Source organism: Pituophis catenifer, unplaced genomic scaffold (genome assembly GCF_029215685.1).
Source record: "Pituophis catenifer annectens isolate HBS135680 unplaced genomic scaffold, rPitCat1.0.hap2 SCAF_2, whole genome shotgun sequence".
Taxonomy (NCBI): domain Eukaryota; kingdom Metazoa; phylum Chordata; class Lepidosauria; order Squamata; family Colubridae; genus Pituophis; species Pituophis catenifer.
Window position 1 is genome coordinate 179,748,639 of NW_027256882.1, and position 18,634 is coordinate 179,767,272.

At 39.4% G+C, this 18,634-nt stretch overlaps 1 protein-coding gene across 2 annotated transcripts; it reads left to right on the top strand.

Moving 5' to 3' along the window:
- The first annotated feature begins 7,964 nt into the window (after positions 1 to 7,964).
- Positions 7,965 to 15,813, top strand: CLPP (caseinolytic mitochondrial matrix peptidase proteolytic subunit). Of its 2 annotated transcripts, none has more exons than XM_070935244.1 (7): positions 7,965 to 8,031; positions 9,979 to 10,080; positions 11,071 to 11,142; positions 11,701 to 11,797; positions 13,003 to 13,190; positions 14,269 to 14,374; positions 15,363 to 15,813. In XM_070935244.1, the coding sequence occupies exons 1-7, from the start codon at positions 7,984 to 7,986 to the stop codon at positions 15,530 to 15,532; spliced, it is 783 nt and encodes a 260-aa protein (XP_070791345.1). In that variant the 5' UTR covers positions 7,965 to 7,983; the 3' UTR covers positions 15,533 to 15,813. The 2 variants fall into 2 exon arrangements, with proteins under 2 accessions (XP_070791345.1, XP_070791346.1); XM_070935245.1 differs by lacking the exon at positions 7,965 to 8,031 and adding an exon at positions 8,545 to 8,582.
- The last annotated feature ends 2,821 nt before the right edge of the window (positions 15,814 to 18,634 follow it).

An 18,634-nucleotide genomic window follows, 5' to 3' on the forward strand; every position in this document is an offset into this window, starting at 1 on the left:
GCGTCCCTTTCTGGACCGGGACTCCTTGTGCACAGTCACTCATGCCCTCGTCACCTCCCGCTTGGACTACTGTAACGCTCTCTACTTGGGGCTCCCCTTGAAGAGCACCCGGAGGCTCCAGCTGGTTCAGAATGCAGCCGCGCGGGTGATTGTGGGAGCGACTCGACGCTCCCATGTAACACCGCTCCTGCGCGAGCTGCACTGGCTCCCGGTGGTTTTCCGGGTGCGATTCAAGGTGTTGATTGCCATCTTTAAAACGCTCCATGGCTTAGGACCTGGGTATTTACGAGACTGCCTTCTGCCACCGATAGCCTCCCATCGACCAGTACGCTCCCACAGGGAGGGACTCCTCAGGGTGCCGTCGGTCAAACAATGTCGACTGGCAACCCCCAGGGGGAGAGCCTTCTCTTGGGGACACCTGCCCTCTAGAATGAGCTGCCCCCGAGATTCGTAGGATCCCTGACCTGCGCACTTTTCGCCGCGCCCTCAAAACGCTATTGTTTCACCAAGCAGGGCTGGCCTAAATGCTATTTTAATGGGTGGTTTCTATTTTAGCTCTTTTGGCCAAATTATTTAATATTTTTAAATTGTCTTTTAACTTTCATATAGTTGTGGGTTTTATTTTTGGCTGTACACCGCCCTGAGTCCTTCGAGAGAAGGGCGGTATAAAAATTTAATAAAGTAAGTAAATAAATAAATAAAATATTGAACAAACAGCCTGACCATACAAATGCCAGAATGTAAGGCAAAGCTGAATATACTCCTCTAACCAATCACCCTGATTATATTCTTCAGACAAAGCAGGGAAAGGAAGAATTCTTGAAGTCAATAGGTTTCTGGATATTATTCATATTCTTGAACAGTTTTCTCAATCTTGCTGGATGTTGCAGTTGGAGTCCAACATACTTGGAGGCAATTAGGTTGTAGAAAAATGGCCTTTTTATAAGAATGGAGTTATGAAGACAAGTCATCACTTGCCAAATACTATTAAGGTTGGTTTAAGACAATTTGCTACTTCTCTACTTTGTAATGAGTCACCAGGATAAGTCTCTTGCAGAACAATTTTACCAGAGATGATGGAGCAGAGGTGAAATGCTCCCGGTTCGGACCGGATCACCTGATCCGGTAGCGATGGTGGTGGGTGGTTCGGAGAACCGGTAGCAAAAATCCCTGCCCCCCACTTGCCCAGCTGAACTGCGCGATCATCAGAGGCTTTTTTTTTTACTTTTAAAAGCATTTTTTCTACAACCTATTTGGCTGAAAAAATGCTTTTAAAAGTTAAAAAAAAAAGCGTCTGATGATTGTGCAGCTCAGCTGGGATCGTCAGAGGCTTTTAAAAGCATTTTTTCTACGACGTCTTAAGGTTGTAGAAAAAAATGCTTTTAAAAGCCTCTGACGATCCCAGCTGAGTTGCCTGATCGTCAGAGGCTTTTAAAAGCATTTTTTTTCTGCAACCTCTTAAGGTTGTAGAAAAAATGCTTTTAAAAGTAAAAAAAAAAAAAGTTGGCCACGCCCACCCAGTCACATTAACCCCCCACTAAGCCACGCCCACAGAACCAGTAGTAACAAATTTTACATTTTACCACTGTGATGGAGTCTACACCTTCATCCTCCAAGCTCTATAGGCAGTTCTCAACATATAACCACAACTGGAAACAGAACTTCCAGAAAAAAGGGATACTGTTGTTAAGTGAGTAGTGCCCAATTTTACACTCTTTTCACTATATCCATTAAATAAATCCAGCTTCCCCCATTGACCTTGCTCATCTAAACCCAGCTGGGAAGGTTGCAAATGGCCTTCGTATGACCTCAGGATGCTGCAACCGTTGTAAATACATGCTGATTGCCAAGCATCCAAATCACAATGATGTGACCGTGAGGGACACCGTGATGGTTATAAGTGTGAGAACAAGTTATAAGTCAGTTCTTTCAATGCTGTGAAACTTCAAATGGTTGCTAAACAAATTGTCGTAAGCTAAGGACTACCTATATTGGTGCTAAAGAAGGGCTGTCTTATACTTTTTGAGGTGCTTGTTTGGGACAAGGTTCTACGTTACCCAAAGCTGATATTCTTCTTGGACACAAAATCCAATCTCCCTCAGCCAGCGCTGTCAGTTCTAATGTGGGCTGATGGGAGATTCACTCCAACACTTTAAGAGGGCACCATCTTGATGAGATATAGTAAAAAATGGACAGTCATCGTTGGACAGCTTCATAATTTTATACAACTTCATACACAACATTTTAAAAATCCAGATTTATTTATCATTGTTTTAATAATTTCCAGCAGTTACATTAGTCAGGGGCAGTGGCAGTGCAGCAAAGCAACAACAAAATATTGATGGTATTTCCCATACAGTATTTCTCTCTCTAAAAGAACAGAATAACTAAAGCAAAATGCCATACTAAAAATAAATAGAGTATTAAAAGTCTTTTTACCAGCATCTCTTTGCTTCAGTTTTTTTTTTTTTTACAATATTGGCAACATATTTGAAAAGCACATGACACATAAAGCTGACACATTGCATTCATATACTGTATTACTTCCCTATCAATGCAGTTGTGATGATTCCATTCAAGGAATGATTTGATGAGCATTCTCTGAATAGATAACTGCTTTCAGAATTAATTTCCAATGCGATATGATATATTCATCTAGATAGAAACTGTTTTCAATTATTCAATATAAAAACATTCCAACACTATGTGTGCAGAAGTAATCTATAACCTTTTGTGCCACAGGGCCAAAAGTATACAGATAAAAGTCATTTTTCTATACTGCCCATTTAAACAATATTGCTAAAATATCAGGGATTAATTAGAAATATTTCCAGTAATTATTTCTAAAAATTGATTTTCAATTTAAGGTTCTTATGAAATTTCCAACAGCAGTGACAATTATTGTGGTATCCAGTTTTTACTCTGAATTTGCTCTGGGAAAATAGTGAAAATGTTATTTGACTTCTCCTTCTGTTATCTAGACATTTGTTCTGCCGCTGTATGCTATGGTATGTCTACCACTGTATGGTATGGTATGGTATGGGGTTAGAGAACACTCTGTGGTTAGCCAACCTGATAGACTGAACACTCAAGAAGACAATTTGACAAGGAACTTTCTGAAGTTAGGTAAAATTCTATCTTTTCAGAGGAATCATAAGGACAATTGAAAAACAGATTGTATGGGATAGCAACTGAAATGGCATAGAACAGTAAAATAATTTTCCCAGAACTCAACCAATACAGTGGAAGTAAACTTTGTGCAATTCTGAATTAAATATATGAAAGAATGAACTTCCAAATACACATATTAATATTATACATATGGATGTAGCTGGTGTTGTACTTTGAGGGGGGGTTTTGGAAAATAAGACCCAAAACAAAATGCAACTTTAGCAAAATTCTTCTAATTGAATATTAATTAGGGAGGAGGGAATCCACTGCCAGAGCCACAAAATTGAAGAGAACATTGCTAGGAAAATAAATGTTTGTAGGTTATTATCTGCTGTTATGTTAATTAATTAATTAAAAGTGCAATTACTTTTTAAAATAAATCCTGGTTATACTGATTGTAGCAAGTTGGGACACACAGTAGAGAGGGAGAAGTTGTTATTTTTGTACTCTGGTCTATCTTGTTGAAGCCTACAATCTTTGTGCAGTAGGCATAACCTCTTCCTTTCTTTGTTAATTCTGTTACAAGCTGAAAGTTGGGCCTTTCCTTTTTCCTAGAAGCAACTTCTTTCTCCATGTGCCTTTTATAAATATGTTATTTTGATTAACTTCTTGAAAGTATACAAAATTATTGCAAACTGTCAAGTTTTAAAAACCCTTGAAGTTTGTTAGAAAAAACAGGGAAGGAAGGACAAAATTATAGATTATTATTCTGTGGCTGCTGGTCCTCCTAAGAAAGGGATTTGTGTATGTGTGGATTTGTGTATATGTATTCATTCATTCATTCATTCATTCATTCATTCATTCATTCATTCATTCATTTTTCTTAACTTTTGTCCCACTTGGTAGTAAGGTCTGTTCTTTTGCACTGCACTTGTCTACTTCGTACAACAAAGCCCTCAATCCACGATGCATAGAAAATTTTGTTTGTCAGCTGTCTTGTTGCAGAACCTGACCTGCTTAAGAGAATGATTGGCCCAAGCTCACCCATTGGCTTCCATGCCCAAGGGAGAGTAGAACCACAGTCTCAATGCTCCATGGCCAACATCTTAACTGCTACATCACACACACACAGGTTCTCAAAGGCTTTTCTTTAGTTTGTAATGACTCAAGCAGTTTCTTGGACTTTGAGTGATGTGCATTTCCCTGCTCCTCCTAGGACTTAATGAATACACAGTTGTTTACTGTGAAGCTTTACAAGGGTCTGCTCAAAGTCTACCCTGACTATTGAAGATTGCCAAGTCTTTAATAGCAGCATCAGCTGCATGCAGACGCTGATTTTGCATGACATACTGTATCAGAAACTTGCCAAGCACATTTTAGTCTGTTTTGTATGCACAGCCTGTACTGGATTCCTGTTTTACACTTCAGCATGTCTTGTAAAACCTAGAAAGTTGGGTTAACTAAGTAACTGGCTACATGTGTTATGGGAATGTAGTTATTAAGAGGCAAACATGTTTATTCATAATTTATACAATCTGGTGCACTCTGGAATTATTGGAATTCAATGTTCATAATCTACAGGTTTCATAAGAGAATTAGCGACTGAGGGTTAAATGCACTGAAACCCAATTAATTCATAAGGCACCAGCTTGTGGGAAGCTGCACTAGCTGGCTTTTGCATATCTTTATTTTTGTGGGGTTGAATGTAACAAGAGAGGAAGAGAGAACAAAAAGGCACATGGTTCTCAAAGTAAAGTTCCATATATTGTATCTTGTTTTATTTTTTGTTCCTCTCCAGGAGGCTAATACCATAAAACAGGGGCATGAAATTCTTTATTACGATGTTCAGCATTCTTCCTTCCCATTGGCAATATCTTGTTTGAAAGATAAGATTGTTGCCTGTGTTTGAACAGTAGGTATGTTTATAACTGCAAGTCAAAAGGGAATTTTTATTACTAGTGTATTGGAAAGCCTTCTTCCTTGTGAAGGCAGCATAAAGCACAGTAGCAACAGCCTTTTGTATAGCTCATGAATATAGACTATGGCAGCAAGCTTTGAATAAATTATTATATGTGGCAGAACAGCATTTCAGAGGTTGGAAATTTCCCTTTATCATTCATTGCTGGGATGGATGTATTGAGATGTGAATTATGGGGTGAGAACAGGTTTCTAAGACAGAAGCCTATCTGTGAAATGTAGGAGGGCATATTCTGACCTTGATTAGAGACCTAATTATGAATTATCACTCTGTTCTATGTCTGGACTGAATGTATGACAAACAGGAATTGTTGCAGAGCAAAAGCTTTTCTGTTGCTCTCCTTACATGGAATTGTTACATGAGGAGCAGATTGCACCATAATGTTATTTCCTTTGTCTTGGATTTGCAGCCAAAGAAAACTTTGACAAGCATCAAGAATATCCCAGGCTTTTTGGCCTTGACAACAAGGATGAGAACTGAAAAATGAATTCAACCAGGAACAAGAGCTTTACAATATGAGGAATGATTGTTGGTAAGAGCCCAGCACCCTCAGGGAAATCTTTAGAATATAGAATATATAGAATAACAGAGTTGGAAGAGACTTTGGAGGTCTTCTACTCCAACCCCCTGTTCAGGCAGGAAATCCTATACCATTTCATTCAAATGTTGTCCAATCTCTTCTTAAAAACTTCCAGTATTGGAGCATTCACAACTTCTGGAGGCAAGTTGTTCCACTGATTAATTGTTCCAACTGTCAGGAAATTTCTTCTTAATTCTAGGTTGCTTCTCTCCTTGATTAGTTTCCATCCATTGCTTCTTGTGCTGCCTCAGATGTTTTGGAGAATAGCTTGACTACCTCTTCTTTGTGGCAACTCCTGAGATATTGGAACATTGCTATCATGTCACCCCGTCTTTCTTTTCATTAAACTAGACATACCCAATTCCAGCAACCATTCTTTGTATGTTTAGCCTCCAGTCCCCTAATCATCTTTGTTGCTCTTCTTTGCATTCTTTCTAGAGTCTTGTTTACATCTTTTTTTCCCTTGATTTGTTTTAAAAAATTAAACTCTATTAACTTTCTGCCTAAAATGTATATTAAAGTTATAACACAAGTTAAGATAAAGTGTCTTGAATCCCTTCTGCACAGGAAATACATTTCACCAATTCCAGAAACCTAGAGGGTAGTGATAGGCATACATTCATTCAGCTACTTATTCTGAGCAAAAATCTGTTTGAGAAACCATTAGGGATCCTGTTCCACAAAATGGATTTCTGCTCAGAATATGAGTTCCTTTGTATATTCTGGTCTTATCACATCAAGATTTTCCAGGCCCGCTTGACAGCTATGGTTGCTCGCTGCAATGATTCTCAGATCTGGATTTCATAGTTGTACTACATTCCAGAAGGTTTCTGAACATTAAGAGGTTAACAAAACATTAAGAGGTTAACAAAACCATAACGAGTTGCAATTCTTACATATTACGATCATTTATCCCTAACATATCTCATAATTCTTACTACTGCATTCATTTATTTCTGAAGTGCCCATTTAAGTCTATTTTGTTCCATTCTGACTTTTGAATCATCCTAATTTATTTATTTAAAACATTTATATCGCCACCCATCTTAAACCAAACTCTGATTTTTATACAAAGATAACAAACAGGAAAGCCCAAAACACCTTTTAAAACTGTAAAACCTCTTCGTAAGGAACCCCTGGCACATTTTTGGAAAGTGGACCTCAATATACTGCAAAAAGTTTGGCATGCCCCTGCAGCTATGCATTCCTGTCTTAGAAAAAGATATATTTATCAAGATCTTTTCTAGTTTAAATTCAGCCACTGGCTAGACCAGCAGCAGTCATGAGGGAGATATTGATGATTGTGGCCTTCTTCCATTTGATTCCTGGATTTCTTAGCAGATCATGAAATCTTTTGGGAGCACTGGAGAGTGTTGAACGTTAGAGGCGTTGATCTGTAATTATTCTGCTCATACCATATTGGATGCTATCAAAATGTGGTATTAGGAGATATCTCTTCAATCCTTCGGGACTTCTTCAGAGAAGATTGTCCTCAAGATCTTTCTTATCTACCTTATCAACTATCTATATAAAGCTATTGAAAAGTAATTGTTGATATCATGGTGGGTTTCAAATTTTTTTACTTTATTTACGGTTCTGTGGGTGTGGCTTGGTGGGCATGGCATGGTTTGGTGGGCGTGGCTTGGTGGACATGGCAGGGGAAGGATATTGCAAAATCTCCATTTCCACCCCAATCCAGGGGAAGGTTACTGCAAAATCCAATTTCCTCCCGATCAGCTGGGACTTGGGAGGCGGAGAATAGATGGGGTCAGTCAGCCAGTCAGAATTTTTACTACCAGTTCTCCGAACACTCAAAATTTCTGCTACCAGTTCTCCAGAACAGATGAGAACCTGCTGAAACTCACCTCTGGTTGATATATGAGTAAAGTACATAATATTTCCTGGAACTCTGACATGGATATCTCCAGAGCACTGCAGTTCGATGAGGGAAAACAGGCTGAAGTTGAATTTGGATAAAATTGAATTGCTGTTAATATCAGGGACTAGATTTCAGAGTTCAAGGAATCTGGATATTTTCAAAAGGGCTAAATTTCCCCTTACAGAACAGTTTTTCTCAGATCTGGCATTTTTGCTAGACAGCCATATAACATTTGTGGCAAGGCTGACCTTTTATCAGCTTGGTTGGTAAACCAGCTGCACCCTTAGTTGGAGAAGAGACCATACAGGAGTGTGATCTCATCACTTGTTGAAACAACAGCATTTATTGATAGTTGCTTTCTGAGTCTAATTCAAAATATTCACTGAGGTGCAGTTAATTTTTTAGGAACGAGGCCCAAGTTACTTGCAGTTCCCAATGCGCTGTCGGATCCTCACGAAACGCTTCTGCAATTTCTGCTACCAGGTACATCTAACCACCACAGTTAACATTTGCATTTTGTGGGTGTGATCGTTATTGTGGAATAAACAATCTTTGGAGTCGAGGAAAGAAAACATTGTGTGCAAGAGACCCCAGACGCGGTTATTTATTGTGAAAAGAGGAACAACACAAGAAAGATTGCTATCCTTTCTATCGACCCTCTTGCACGTTTACTTTAGAGTTCAATAACCATGCATATGGCTCATGTTTGCCGATACACGCTAAATGCCCTTTCTATAAAACAAATATTACAATAAATAAATTCTACGTTGAGACAGCTCAACGTGTGCACGAGAATCTGGAGCCCCCTATTTACATTTGTGAAAAACTGAAAGGCTCTTTTACAAAGGGAAGTTGATGAAAAAGCAATTTAAGCAAGCTGTATTAGCCTCTAGGCACTCTGGCACTACATTTCCCATGATACATCGCGACGCGGCGCATGCGACGTTTTGCGATTATACTCCACCCCGCTTCCTAACACGTGGGAAGCATCAAAAGGAAAGACCTTCCGGGGCAGAATGCTGCAAAGAATAGTGGTGAGGGCAAATGCATGTGTAGAAAGCTTTGCGGGAGCGGGTCGCAGTTGGCAATGACCTAGGGCGCTCGGATGGGGGATTGGAGTGGGAGATAAGCCACTGAAAAGATCTTTGGTGCGAGACGTTCCTCTCCTTAAACTTACTAAAATATTCTGGGAACTAACAAACGGCATTAAATAATTATATATATATTTAAACCAATCAAATCTCATTCTCCCCAACAACTACTAGTTCCAAGTATTACCGGTCAGATGTTTCTGAAAACCAGAAGCAGGATATGAAATGCATCTTTACCACTCGAACCCACCTCTCCCCCGTAGTAAAATACACTGGATCGGTATAGTCATATTATGCTGGCACATTTTATAAAAACTGGTACATATTTTTTCCCTGTAGCTTTCTGTAGTTTTGTTTAATCTCTTTGAAGATACTCCTCTAATGGTTCTCGCTTTTTGTGGCAGCATAGATAATATGGTGCAAGAAGGTATTTATTTTCTGTCTTGAAATTACACATCTTCAAGTATACAATGTGATTAGAGGTTGATCATTATGTAAATAGATAATCTTTCCTATTTAGACTACCTTTTCTCAGATGTCACTGTGCAGATGAGAATAATGGGAGTAACTTGATGTACATCTGGATCATGTCAGATTATTCTTACAGGCTGCTCTTTCTGATTTTATACACTGTCATCCTTCACAAAAATACTTCTCTGCCCTTCTAGATAGTAGGCCAGAGTTACATTGGTAGGTTAGAGTTACTTTACATTCAGGTGGCATACAAATTGATTTAAAATGGCGCATTACGTTTTCTACGTAAAAACAACCCAGGGAACTAATTTTTTGCTTAGCTCTTTGAAGCCTTTTCACTCAGGCAAGGAATTTTGCTCCCCTCACTTTCAGGATGTGAATTTGTATTTGTATATACCTGTAGGTAGAGGGGGGCAGGTGATAAGTTTTTTGTTAACAACTTTTGAGAAAGAGACCCAACTAGAGCCTTGGTGGCGCAGCAGACTAAAGCACTATTAAGTAACACCAGCTGCCTGCAATTACTGCAAGTTCAAATCTCACCAGGCTCAAGGTTGACTCAGCCTTCCATCCTTTCGAGGTAGGTAAAATGAGGACCCGGTTTGTGGGGGCAATAAGCTGACTTTGTATAAAAAAGAACACCGCTTAGGGGGGGACCGAAAGCCTTACTAAGCAGGTATATACAAAAAATATGAGGGCTATTGCTTAACGCATTGTAAGCCGCCCTGAGTCTCCGGAAAAGGGTGGCATATAAATCGAACCAATAAATAAATAAATAAATAAACTAGGAATGAGAACCAGGCAGAGACGATAGATCAAAAATGGTAGACAAATGACAATGTATTTAACTACTCATTCTTCTTCCTAGCACCCAATACGGCTGGGATGCCACCGGCTCTCTTTGTCCCAGAAGCTCCATCAAACTCCCAGGAGTTACATTCCTCTCATCCCTATTGTAGTGGAACAGACGGTAAGTGGGTATCATTTTCTAAATATGATAAAAGGAAGCAGGCAGGAAACTAGACTATCTATTTTCTGTTGGTAGGTAACATTTTACTTCAGGCACATGATAAGTTATTGGAGAAAAGGGGAAGAGTTGAAGCATGGTGTGGACACATCAAGACAAAATTAATGGAGATCTAATAACTTGAAAATTCTTCAGAAAATAAATATTATTGCAGATAGATCTGTCATTCCATTCCTTTTATATTCCATAATGAAATGTCCCTTATTGAATGATGAGATTTTGCCTTCTATTGCCTTTCATTGTTATGAAAAGAAGAATCGTGAATGAAACATCCAGTTATGACAGAAAATGCATTAACTCTGCTTAAGAATCCTTGATTCTTGGAAAGTTCTGTTTTGATCATTGATCCTTCTTTCAATTCCTTTATACATAGCTCTATTGATATCTTTCAGGGCTGCTTAACTCTAGTTGTATGTGAAGAATCTTGCTCAGTTATCCTGAGCAGTAAACAGTTTTATTTGAGGTAGTGTCAGAGTCATCTTGCAGAATATCAGGATTCTTCTCCACTCTTGTATTTGGAGTGTACCATATTTTTCGGAGTATAAAACACACTTTTTCCCCCCTAAAAGAGGGTGAAAATTTGGGTGCGTTTTATACACGAATTTAGCCCCGCCGGCCCCCATCCTTTGGCCTCTGCCTCCCAGCAATTTGCCTTCTTGCAGCAAACAGCCTGTTTCAGTTTCAGCAGAACCTGATTAGCACAAGCAGCTGATTGTTGGATTGGCCTCCTGAGGATCAGCTGTTTCAGGCTGCAGGGATTGCAATAGCCTATTGCCACCTCAGCTGTTTGCTACAAGGAGGCAAATTGCTGGGAAGCAGAGGCAGATTTTTTTTCTTGTTTTCCTCCCAAAAAAAGGTAGGTGCGTTTTATAGCCCGGAGTGTCTTATACTCCGAAAAATACGGTACTTGTCCTGACCTTTAGTCTGTTTCAGGGCCGCGGTGAACGAGCCTATGACATCTACTCTCGCCTTCTGAGAGAGCGCATTGTCTGTGTGATGGGACCGGTAAGTGTATGAAATATTTCCACAGAAGGTAATAAGACCAGACTGTGCAATATTTTGAGGAATTTATTTATATTGAAGAATAGGTTTCTACTATTCATAAATGAAAAATGTGTGGGTGATGCTTGCTGAATTCTGAATACCTAGAAGAATGGCTTGAGAAAGCTTCCTTATACCAACAGACAAGTCTTAGACTATTCCATAACTAGCAAATCCAGAGGAAATTATGCAGACTTAAAAAATAAGCAAAGTTTTGTATAAGCATATATAATGCATGATATAGAGTATTTTTAATCACATTAATTTTTTTTAAACTCTAAGTACATGTAGGCTTTCCTTAGATAATTGATTTCCAATTATTCACTTTTTAAAATATCCCTTGAATTTTAAAGAATGTTTGCCTTTGAAGGCCCAGATCTTGAAGACAACTTCTGTCTCTTTTGAGCTGATGAGATTCCCTTTCTGGCTTTGGGTTGGCCACTTCAAAGAAAGCAAAAAGACTGAGAAATTGAATTTACTATTCATGCTTTAATCCATTGCTTTGTGTGATCTCTATTACAGATTGATGATGGTATTGCAAGCTTGGTCATTGCACAACTGCTTTTCTTGCAGTCAGAAAGCAATAAGAAGCCCATTCATATGTACATAAATAGCCCAGGTGAGTGATATTCAAAATGAAGGTGCTACGGAGGAATTCATTCTCTCCTTGCTAGCAAATCCACCATCTTGTATCTTTTGTTTTGCTCAAATACATAGGGTTAGTTGCTTTCTAACATAATGCCCTCCAGGTGTGCTGAATTACAACTCTTGCTGTATCTCAGCCACCATTGGTCATACTGGCTGGCTGGGATGTAATCCATTTGAAGATTGCCAAGTTGGGCAAGACCACTTTAGTCAACACAGTTACAATTTTTTTAATTAACATTTTCCCAGCATGGCAGTGATCTCTGTGATGGAAACACAAACAATTGTGATCTGTTTTAATTTCTCCCCGTTTTTTTAAAGAATGCTTCCTCATTATTGCCTGCTTCCAATCTGCTTTGTTTCAGTCAAAAGAAGTGAATCACTATGATCTTGTGTTTCTTGTTCTGCTTTAGAGTGCAGAATTCTTGCTGCAGAAAAATTGTGAAGTTGAGATTGGAAATGCTCAGCTTTCTGTGTACAAGTCATCACTCCCCAAGATTTAATAATAGTTATACCATACCCTAAACTAATCACATTGGCTGGTTTTGTAGAGGACACATAAGCCATAAACTAACTTTTCAGCCTGGTATGTTGTAAAATTTAGCCATGTTGTAAGGCAAGCATGTATTTAACTGTCACAATCTTTCTTTACTTTGCTTTTCTTTACAAATAGCCCCTTGCTTGCTTGTTTGTTTGTTTACTTTGCTTTTCTTTACAAATAGCCCCTTGCTTGCTTGTTTGTTTGTTTGAACATTTGAAATTACAACAACACTAAAAAAAGTGGAACTGGTCCTCATCATGGTCACGGGATCAAAATTTGGGCAACTAGCCATTTAGGATGGATACAGAATCTCAGGGTCAAGTGATTGCCATTTGTGACCTTTTCAGCCAGTTTCTAACAAGCAAGGTCAAAGAGAGAAGCTAGATTTACTTAACTATGGTTATTTATTTAATAAATGTGGCAAAAATTGTGGGTGCAACTCACTTAATGATCACCTCACTTAATGAAGAAAGTTCCAGCCCCAGTTGTGGTTGTAAGTTGGGAACTACCTTTATTCTGCTTACAAGCTTTCTTAGCTATCTTCAAAAATGCTCAGGGTTTTTTTTATTTTGAAATTTTAGGTTACTAAGGTTATTCTATCCTTATCTGAAAATCACTATAATTGGTTCTCCCTGTAGGTGGTACAGTGACATCAGGATTAGCTATTTATGACACCATGCAGTACATCCTGAACCCTATTTGCACATGGTGTGTGGGACAAGCAGCCAGTATGGGCTCTCTGCTGCTGGCTGCAGGATCACCAGGCATGCGCCACTCCCTACCCAACTCTCGCATTATGATCCATCAGCCCTCAGGTGGGGCCCGGGTAAGTTTGGCCTTGCTGCTTCCAATTAGAGATGTCTGTATACCCCCATGTAGCCATTGTGATTATAACCTGCATTTTAGAAGAATAGAATAGAGCTGAAAGGGACCTTCGAGGTCTTCTAGTCCAGCCCCCTGCTCAAGCAGAGAACCTATACAATCTCAGACAAGTGATTGTCCAGTCTCTTCTTAAAGCCTCCAGTGATAGAGGACCCACGATTTCTGAAGGCAAGCTGTTCCACTGGTTAATTGTCCTTAGTGTTATGAAGTTTCTCCTTAATTTCAGGTTCCTTCTCTCTTTGATCAGTTTCCAACTATTGTTTCTTGTCCTGCCCTCTGGTGCTTTGAAGAATAATTTGACCATCTCTTTGTGGCAGCCCCTCAAATACTGAAATATTGCTGTCATGTCACCCCTAATTCTTCTTTTCTTTAGACTAGCCAGACCCAAAACCTGTAGCCGTTCTTCATATGGTTTAGTCTCCAGGCCTTTGATCATCTTAGTTGCTCTTCTCTGAACTTTTTCCAGTCTCAACATCTTTTTTGTAGTATGGTGCCCAAAACTGGTTGCAGTATTCCAGGTGTGGTCTTACTAGGGTTTTTTAAAGCGGCACTAATACTTCACGTGATCTCGATTCTATGCCTCTGTTTATACAACCCAGGATTGTATTAGCTTTTTTGGCTGCTGCTACACATTGCTGGTTCATATTCAAATGATCATCCACTAGGATTCTAAGGTCCCTCTCACTGCTACTATTTTTGAGCCAGGTCTCACTTAATCTGTACTTATACTTCGATTTTTCCTGCCTAAATGTAAACTTTTGCTTTTCTCCACATTAAGATGCATTTTGTTGGATAGGGCCCATTTTTCAAGTTTGTCAAGATTTTTTTGGATCCTAAGCTTGTCTTCTGGGGTGTTGGCTATTCCTGCCAGTTTAGTGTCTTCATGCACTGATCACATGAAGTTAGAAATAGAGGTGGGCAGGTACATAAATGAGATCATATGTTCCCCTCATATGCCTCAGTGATGCTTAAAATGTGTTAGCAGGCAGCCATGCATATTTTCTGTCCGCTTCCACTTACAGGGCCAAGCTACAGACATTGCCATCCAAGCTGAAGAAATCCTCAAACTGAAGAAACAGATCAATGTCATCTATGCCAAACACACCAAGCAGAACCTGGATGTGATTGGTAAGCACTTTCATTCCCCTGAAGTTGAACCAGCAGTCAACACTGCAAGAGGGCTGGGGAAGAGCCAGATCTATGTCTTAGTTAGGAGCAGTTGCAAGTAGCTAAGTGTAGGAAGGCCAACCTCCTGCCTAGATTGTTTCCCACTTTTAAAAGTCAATATTTTCAGATTGCAGCGTGATAAAACAGAAGCTCTTCATTAACCACTTTCCATCTGTCTTTCGCTTGGCACCTAGATGAATTTCATGGTTTGGGAGAGATGTCTTTTCTGCAACTAACAAAGTTTTTCCTTCCCTTCTTTCCAGGGGTGAAATGCTCCCGGTTCGGACCGGATCGCCCGATCCGGTAGCGATGGTGGTGGGTGGTTCGGAGAACCGGTAGCAAAAATCCCTGTGCCCCGGCCCCATGCCCAGCTGAGCCGCGCGATCATCAGAGGCTGTTTTTTTACTTTTAAAACCATTTTTTCTACAACCTCTTCAGCCGAAAAAATGCTTTTAAAAGTAAAAAAAAAGCCTCTGATGATCGCGCGGCTCAGCTGGGATCATCAGAGGCTTTTAAAAGCATTTTTTCTACAACCTCTTTGGCTGAAGAGGTTGTAGAAAAAAAAATGCCTTTAAAAGCCTCTGGCGATCCCAGCTGAGTTGCCTGATTGTCAGAGGCTCCTGAAAGCATTTTTTTCTGCAACATCTTCAACCAAAGAGGCTGTAGAAAAAATGCTTTTAAAAGTTTAAAAAAAAAAATTGGCCACGCCCACCCAGTCACATTACACCCCCCCACCAAGCCACGCCCACAGAACCGGTAGTAACGAATTTTAGATTTCATCCCTGCTTCTTTCCTCTCACAAATTTCTCTCTCTAAAGCTGCCCTAGTTTATGTACTTGAAGTCTTGCATGGGAGTAAATATATATATAGGCCCATTAGTAAATGTACTTTTGAGTGAATGATTATCTGTATTTAACCAAGATCATGTTAAAATGTGTTGTCTTTACAGAGGCTGCAATGGAGAGAGATCGTTACATGAGCCCTGTGGAAGCCCAGGAATTTGGTATCTTAGACAAGGTGCTTGTCCATCCTCCACACGATGGTGAAGATGAACCAGAGCTGGTACAGAAAGAGACTCCACCTGTACCTACTGTTTCCCCTTCCTCGGTTGAGCCCTGAGGGATCTGTAGCCTTGTTTAGATGCATTGTGGCATCATGGATTATAACAGTGAAGTGGAAATGGGGCTGGCTGATCAAACTCAACTACAGTTGCTAGGGAATATCCATCTAACTAGCTCTTCTCTCAAGGAATGCTCCAAAGAAGCCACTCGGCAATGTTTGTAAAAGCCAGTCTCTTGACCTTTTCACTCTGGGATCCAGTTGTTATCCCATCTGTCTTTTCTTTCCTAATTCATGGTATTCTTTAAATAGATTTAAATTAAACCTTGACTTGTATGGTGTGGATATTCTTTATTTTTATTTCTAAAAGGGTTCTGTAGTATGTAAAAGCCTATCCTGAGGATTCCACCCCCCTCCCCATTTCTGGGTGTGTTGAGTATAGCCAGTTTAAAAATACAACTTGTAGATTAAAACTATTCAGGTCATAAATTGCAAAAAAGACCAGTTTGTACACATAATGTCCATAGCAGATATTTTTTTTCATCACCTTAATTACCTTCATCAATTGCTCTCTAGAAAGGGCAGGTACCCTTTCTTGATCTGGATACTCAGTTGTTGTCCAAACTTCACTCCTACCAAATTCCTGCTCCAGTTGCAGCTGGAAAATTGTTACCTGGTTTACAATCCTCTTATCACAGGCCTCGTGTAAAATAGGTATATTTTTCTATAACTGCAAGTAAGGCTTTTATGAAGCAGTGTGTGTTTATTGGACCCTGTGCAGAGATTCTTGCGACTTTGTATAAAAATGTGGGGAGTCATATAGGTGCTCACAGGAAAAGTGAAAATGAAATACAAAGGAAAGTGAATACAAAGAACCAGGATTGTTAGCTTCTTCTTTATTCCCATGGCATCAACCACAGTGGTTCTGTCTTGGCATACTTGTCATTCCTGAGTGATCATTGAAAAATAGTTTTGTTTATTTGAACTTGCAACGTTGCATGGTCATGCAGTACATACCATAAGAGTAAGCAGTTGCTCCTCCTAAGCTGTTGTGAAAGGAAATCATTTACTTGGAAATGATAAAAGTAAGTTGGGCAATCAACTACTAGAACCCTAATTTTGGGTTACATATATAGAGTTTTTATTCAGCACTAAGCCTCAAGGTAAATTGTTTGGCTTCTGGTTGATATATTGTAGAAACTCAGCTACCGGTAGTTATTGCTATCAGTTGGCTCTGAATCAAAGTTTAACAAGATAATATGAACAAGGTTCTAGATGAATATTTGTCTTTGGATATATTACATCAAGCAGTTGCAAAAGATGTCTCTAACAATTTCCTGGCTGTACCTACTTGGTATTTTCTCTGGAGGGTTGTCCAAGGGAAGTTTAAAGCTTTTCCAATCTTGGGCTCATGAATATTCTTGGAACATGGCCAATGTTTTTAGTCCATTGATACCAGGTCGTTTGGAAAAGCTGGATCTCAACAATTCATGCTGCAAATTGGGAAGTTTTAAATTCTCATTTTATGGATTTTAGTATCTCAGGTTTATTTATATCCCACCTTTATTATTTAGAGAGAATGACTGTCCCAAAGTCACCCAGCTGGCTTTCATGCCTAAGGCAGGACTAGAACTCACAGTCTTTTTGTTTCCCACTGGGTGCCTTAACCACTATGCTATCTCATCTTTCATTTAGAAGGTCAAGACATTACACAGCATTTCCTCTTTTTATTTTTCCCTACAACAACCCTGTGAGCTCATCTTGTGAACCTGGGCCTTCCTAGTCTTATCCCTTGCATGTACTGCTTTTTGCTTACAGGTAGTCCTTGACTTACAACTGCAATTGAGCCCAATTTTTTTGTTGCTAAGTGAAACATTTGTTAAGTGAATTTTGCCTCATTTTATGACCTTATGTGCCACAGTTGCTAAGTGAATCACTGCAGTTGTTAAATATGGTTGGAACATGATTAAATGAATCTGGCTTCTCCATTGATTTTGCTTGTAAGGTGGTCACAAAAGGTAATCCCATGACCCTAGACACTGCAACCTTCATAAATGAGTCAGTTGCCAAGCTTCTGAATTTTGATCACATGACTATGGTGATACTGCAACAGTTGTAAAAGTGAAAAATGATCAAAAGTCACTTTTTCAGTGTCATTCTAACTGAATGACACTAAATGAACTGTTACAAGCAAGGACTACCTATAATTGTTTTTCAGTACTTTATGACCTTTATTTCTGGCAGGTGGTTTATTCTTTCACCGTTAAAAGATAAAAGATGTTCTTTAAAATAAATGGCATCTGGTCGTTTAAAAATATGGCCATGTAATCTCATCTCATGTTCTAAATTTTAAAGCAGTCACTGCTATCTTGGCTCTATCTTCCAAGGCATTTCCTTGGCAGGTTCGATCTTTAAGCTCAAGGGTTTTACACGGTTATTATTTTGGTTTTCTTGCGGTAGAGCAGATTGTGAAAATGTTGAGATTGGTCCCTCCCCAGGCTGAAGGAGGACAATAAGCAGATTGCTATTTTCACGGTTTATGTACGTCAAATCACAGATACCTAGCAAATCGATGTTGTGGAACTACATATCCCAGCATGCCTTCAAAGCAGAACACCTCCCGAATTCGGATTTTATCCAATAGCGAAGAGCGCCGCCGAAGGGCGGGGACTTTAGAAAAGGCGTTCGAAGGGAATTCAATTACAGCTGGCGAGTCTCGGCTGGGGACGGCGTGGTGGGCTTTTTCACCAATCGGCATTGGGGGAGACTCTAAAGAGTTACATTGGGCTAAATTATCACACTTCGCCGTTTAAATCGGCGAAATTATACTGATAATTTCTATAGTCATTTCTACGGTTTTATTGTTTTAATTGTAGTTTTCTTTGGACGATCTATAAATACTAGGCAGTTTGGAGAACTAGGTTTATGAGGAATGGGTCTAGATCCTTCAGCTTTTTGTTGTAGTTAAATGCACTGCGTGTTGTGTGTGTGTGTGAGAGAGAGAGTGAGAGTGAAGGAAGGACTGAAGATTGTTTTAACTCACTGAATGATTGTGACTGCTACCACATATGTGGATTGTGACTACTAAAATATAGCTAGCTTGTTACAGTTGTGGTAAACCCAGTCAATTGTGTTTTTATAAACTATGGTTAAAATTGGTTT

What these genes read in the sequence shown, in the direction of transcription:
- CLPP (XM_070935244.1), top strand. Translation starts at nt 7,984, where the DNA reads ATGCGCTGTCGGATCCTCACGAAACGCTTCTGCAATTTCTGCTACCAG. An exon ending in TATGTACATAAATAGCCCAG is followed by an intron (nt 11,798 to 13,002) that starts GTGAGTGATATT and finishes TTCTCCCTGTAG; the next exon opens with GTGGTACAGTGACATCAGGA. An exon ending in AGCCCTCAGGTGGGGCCCGG is followed by an intron (nt 13,191 to 14,268) that starts GTAAGTTTGGCC and finishes TTCCACTTACAG; the next exon opens with GGCCAAGCTACAGACATTGC.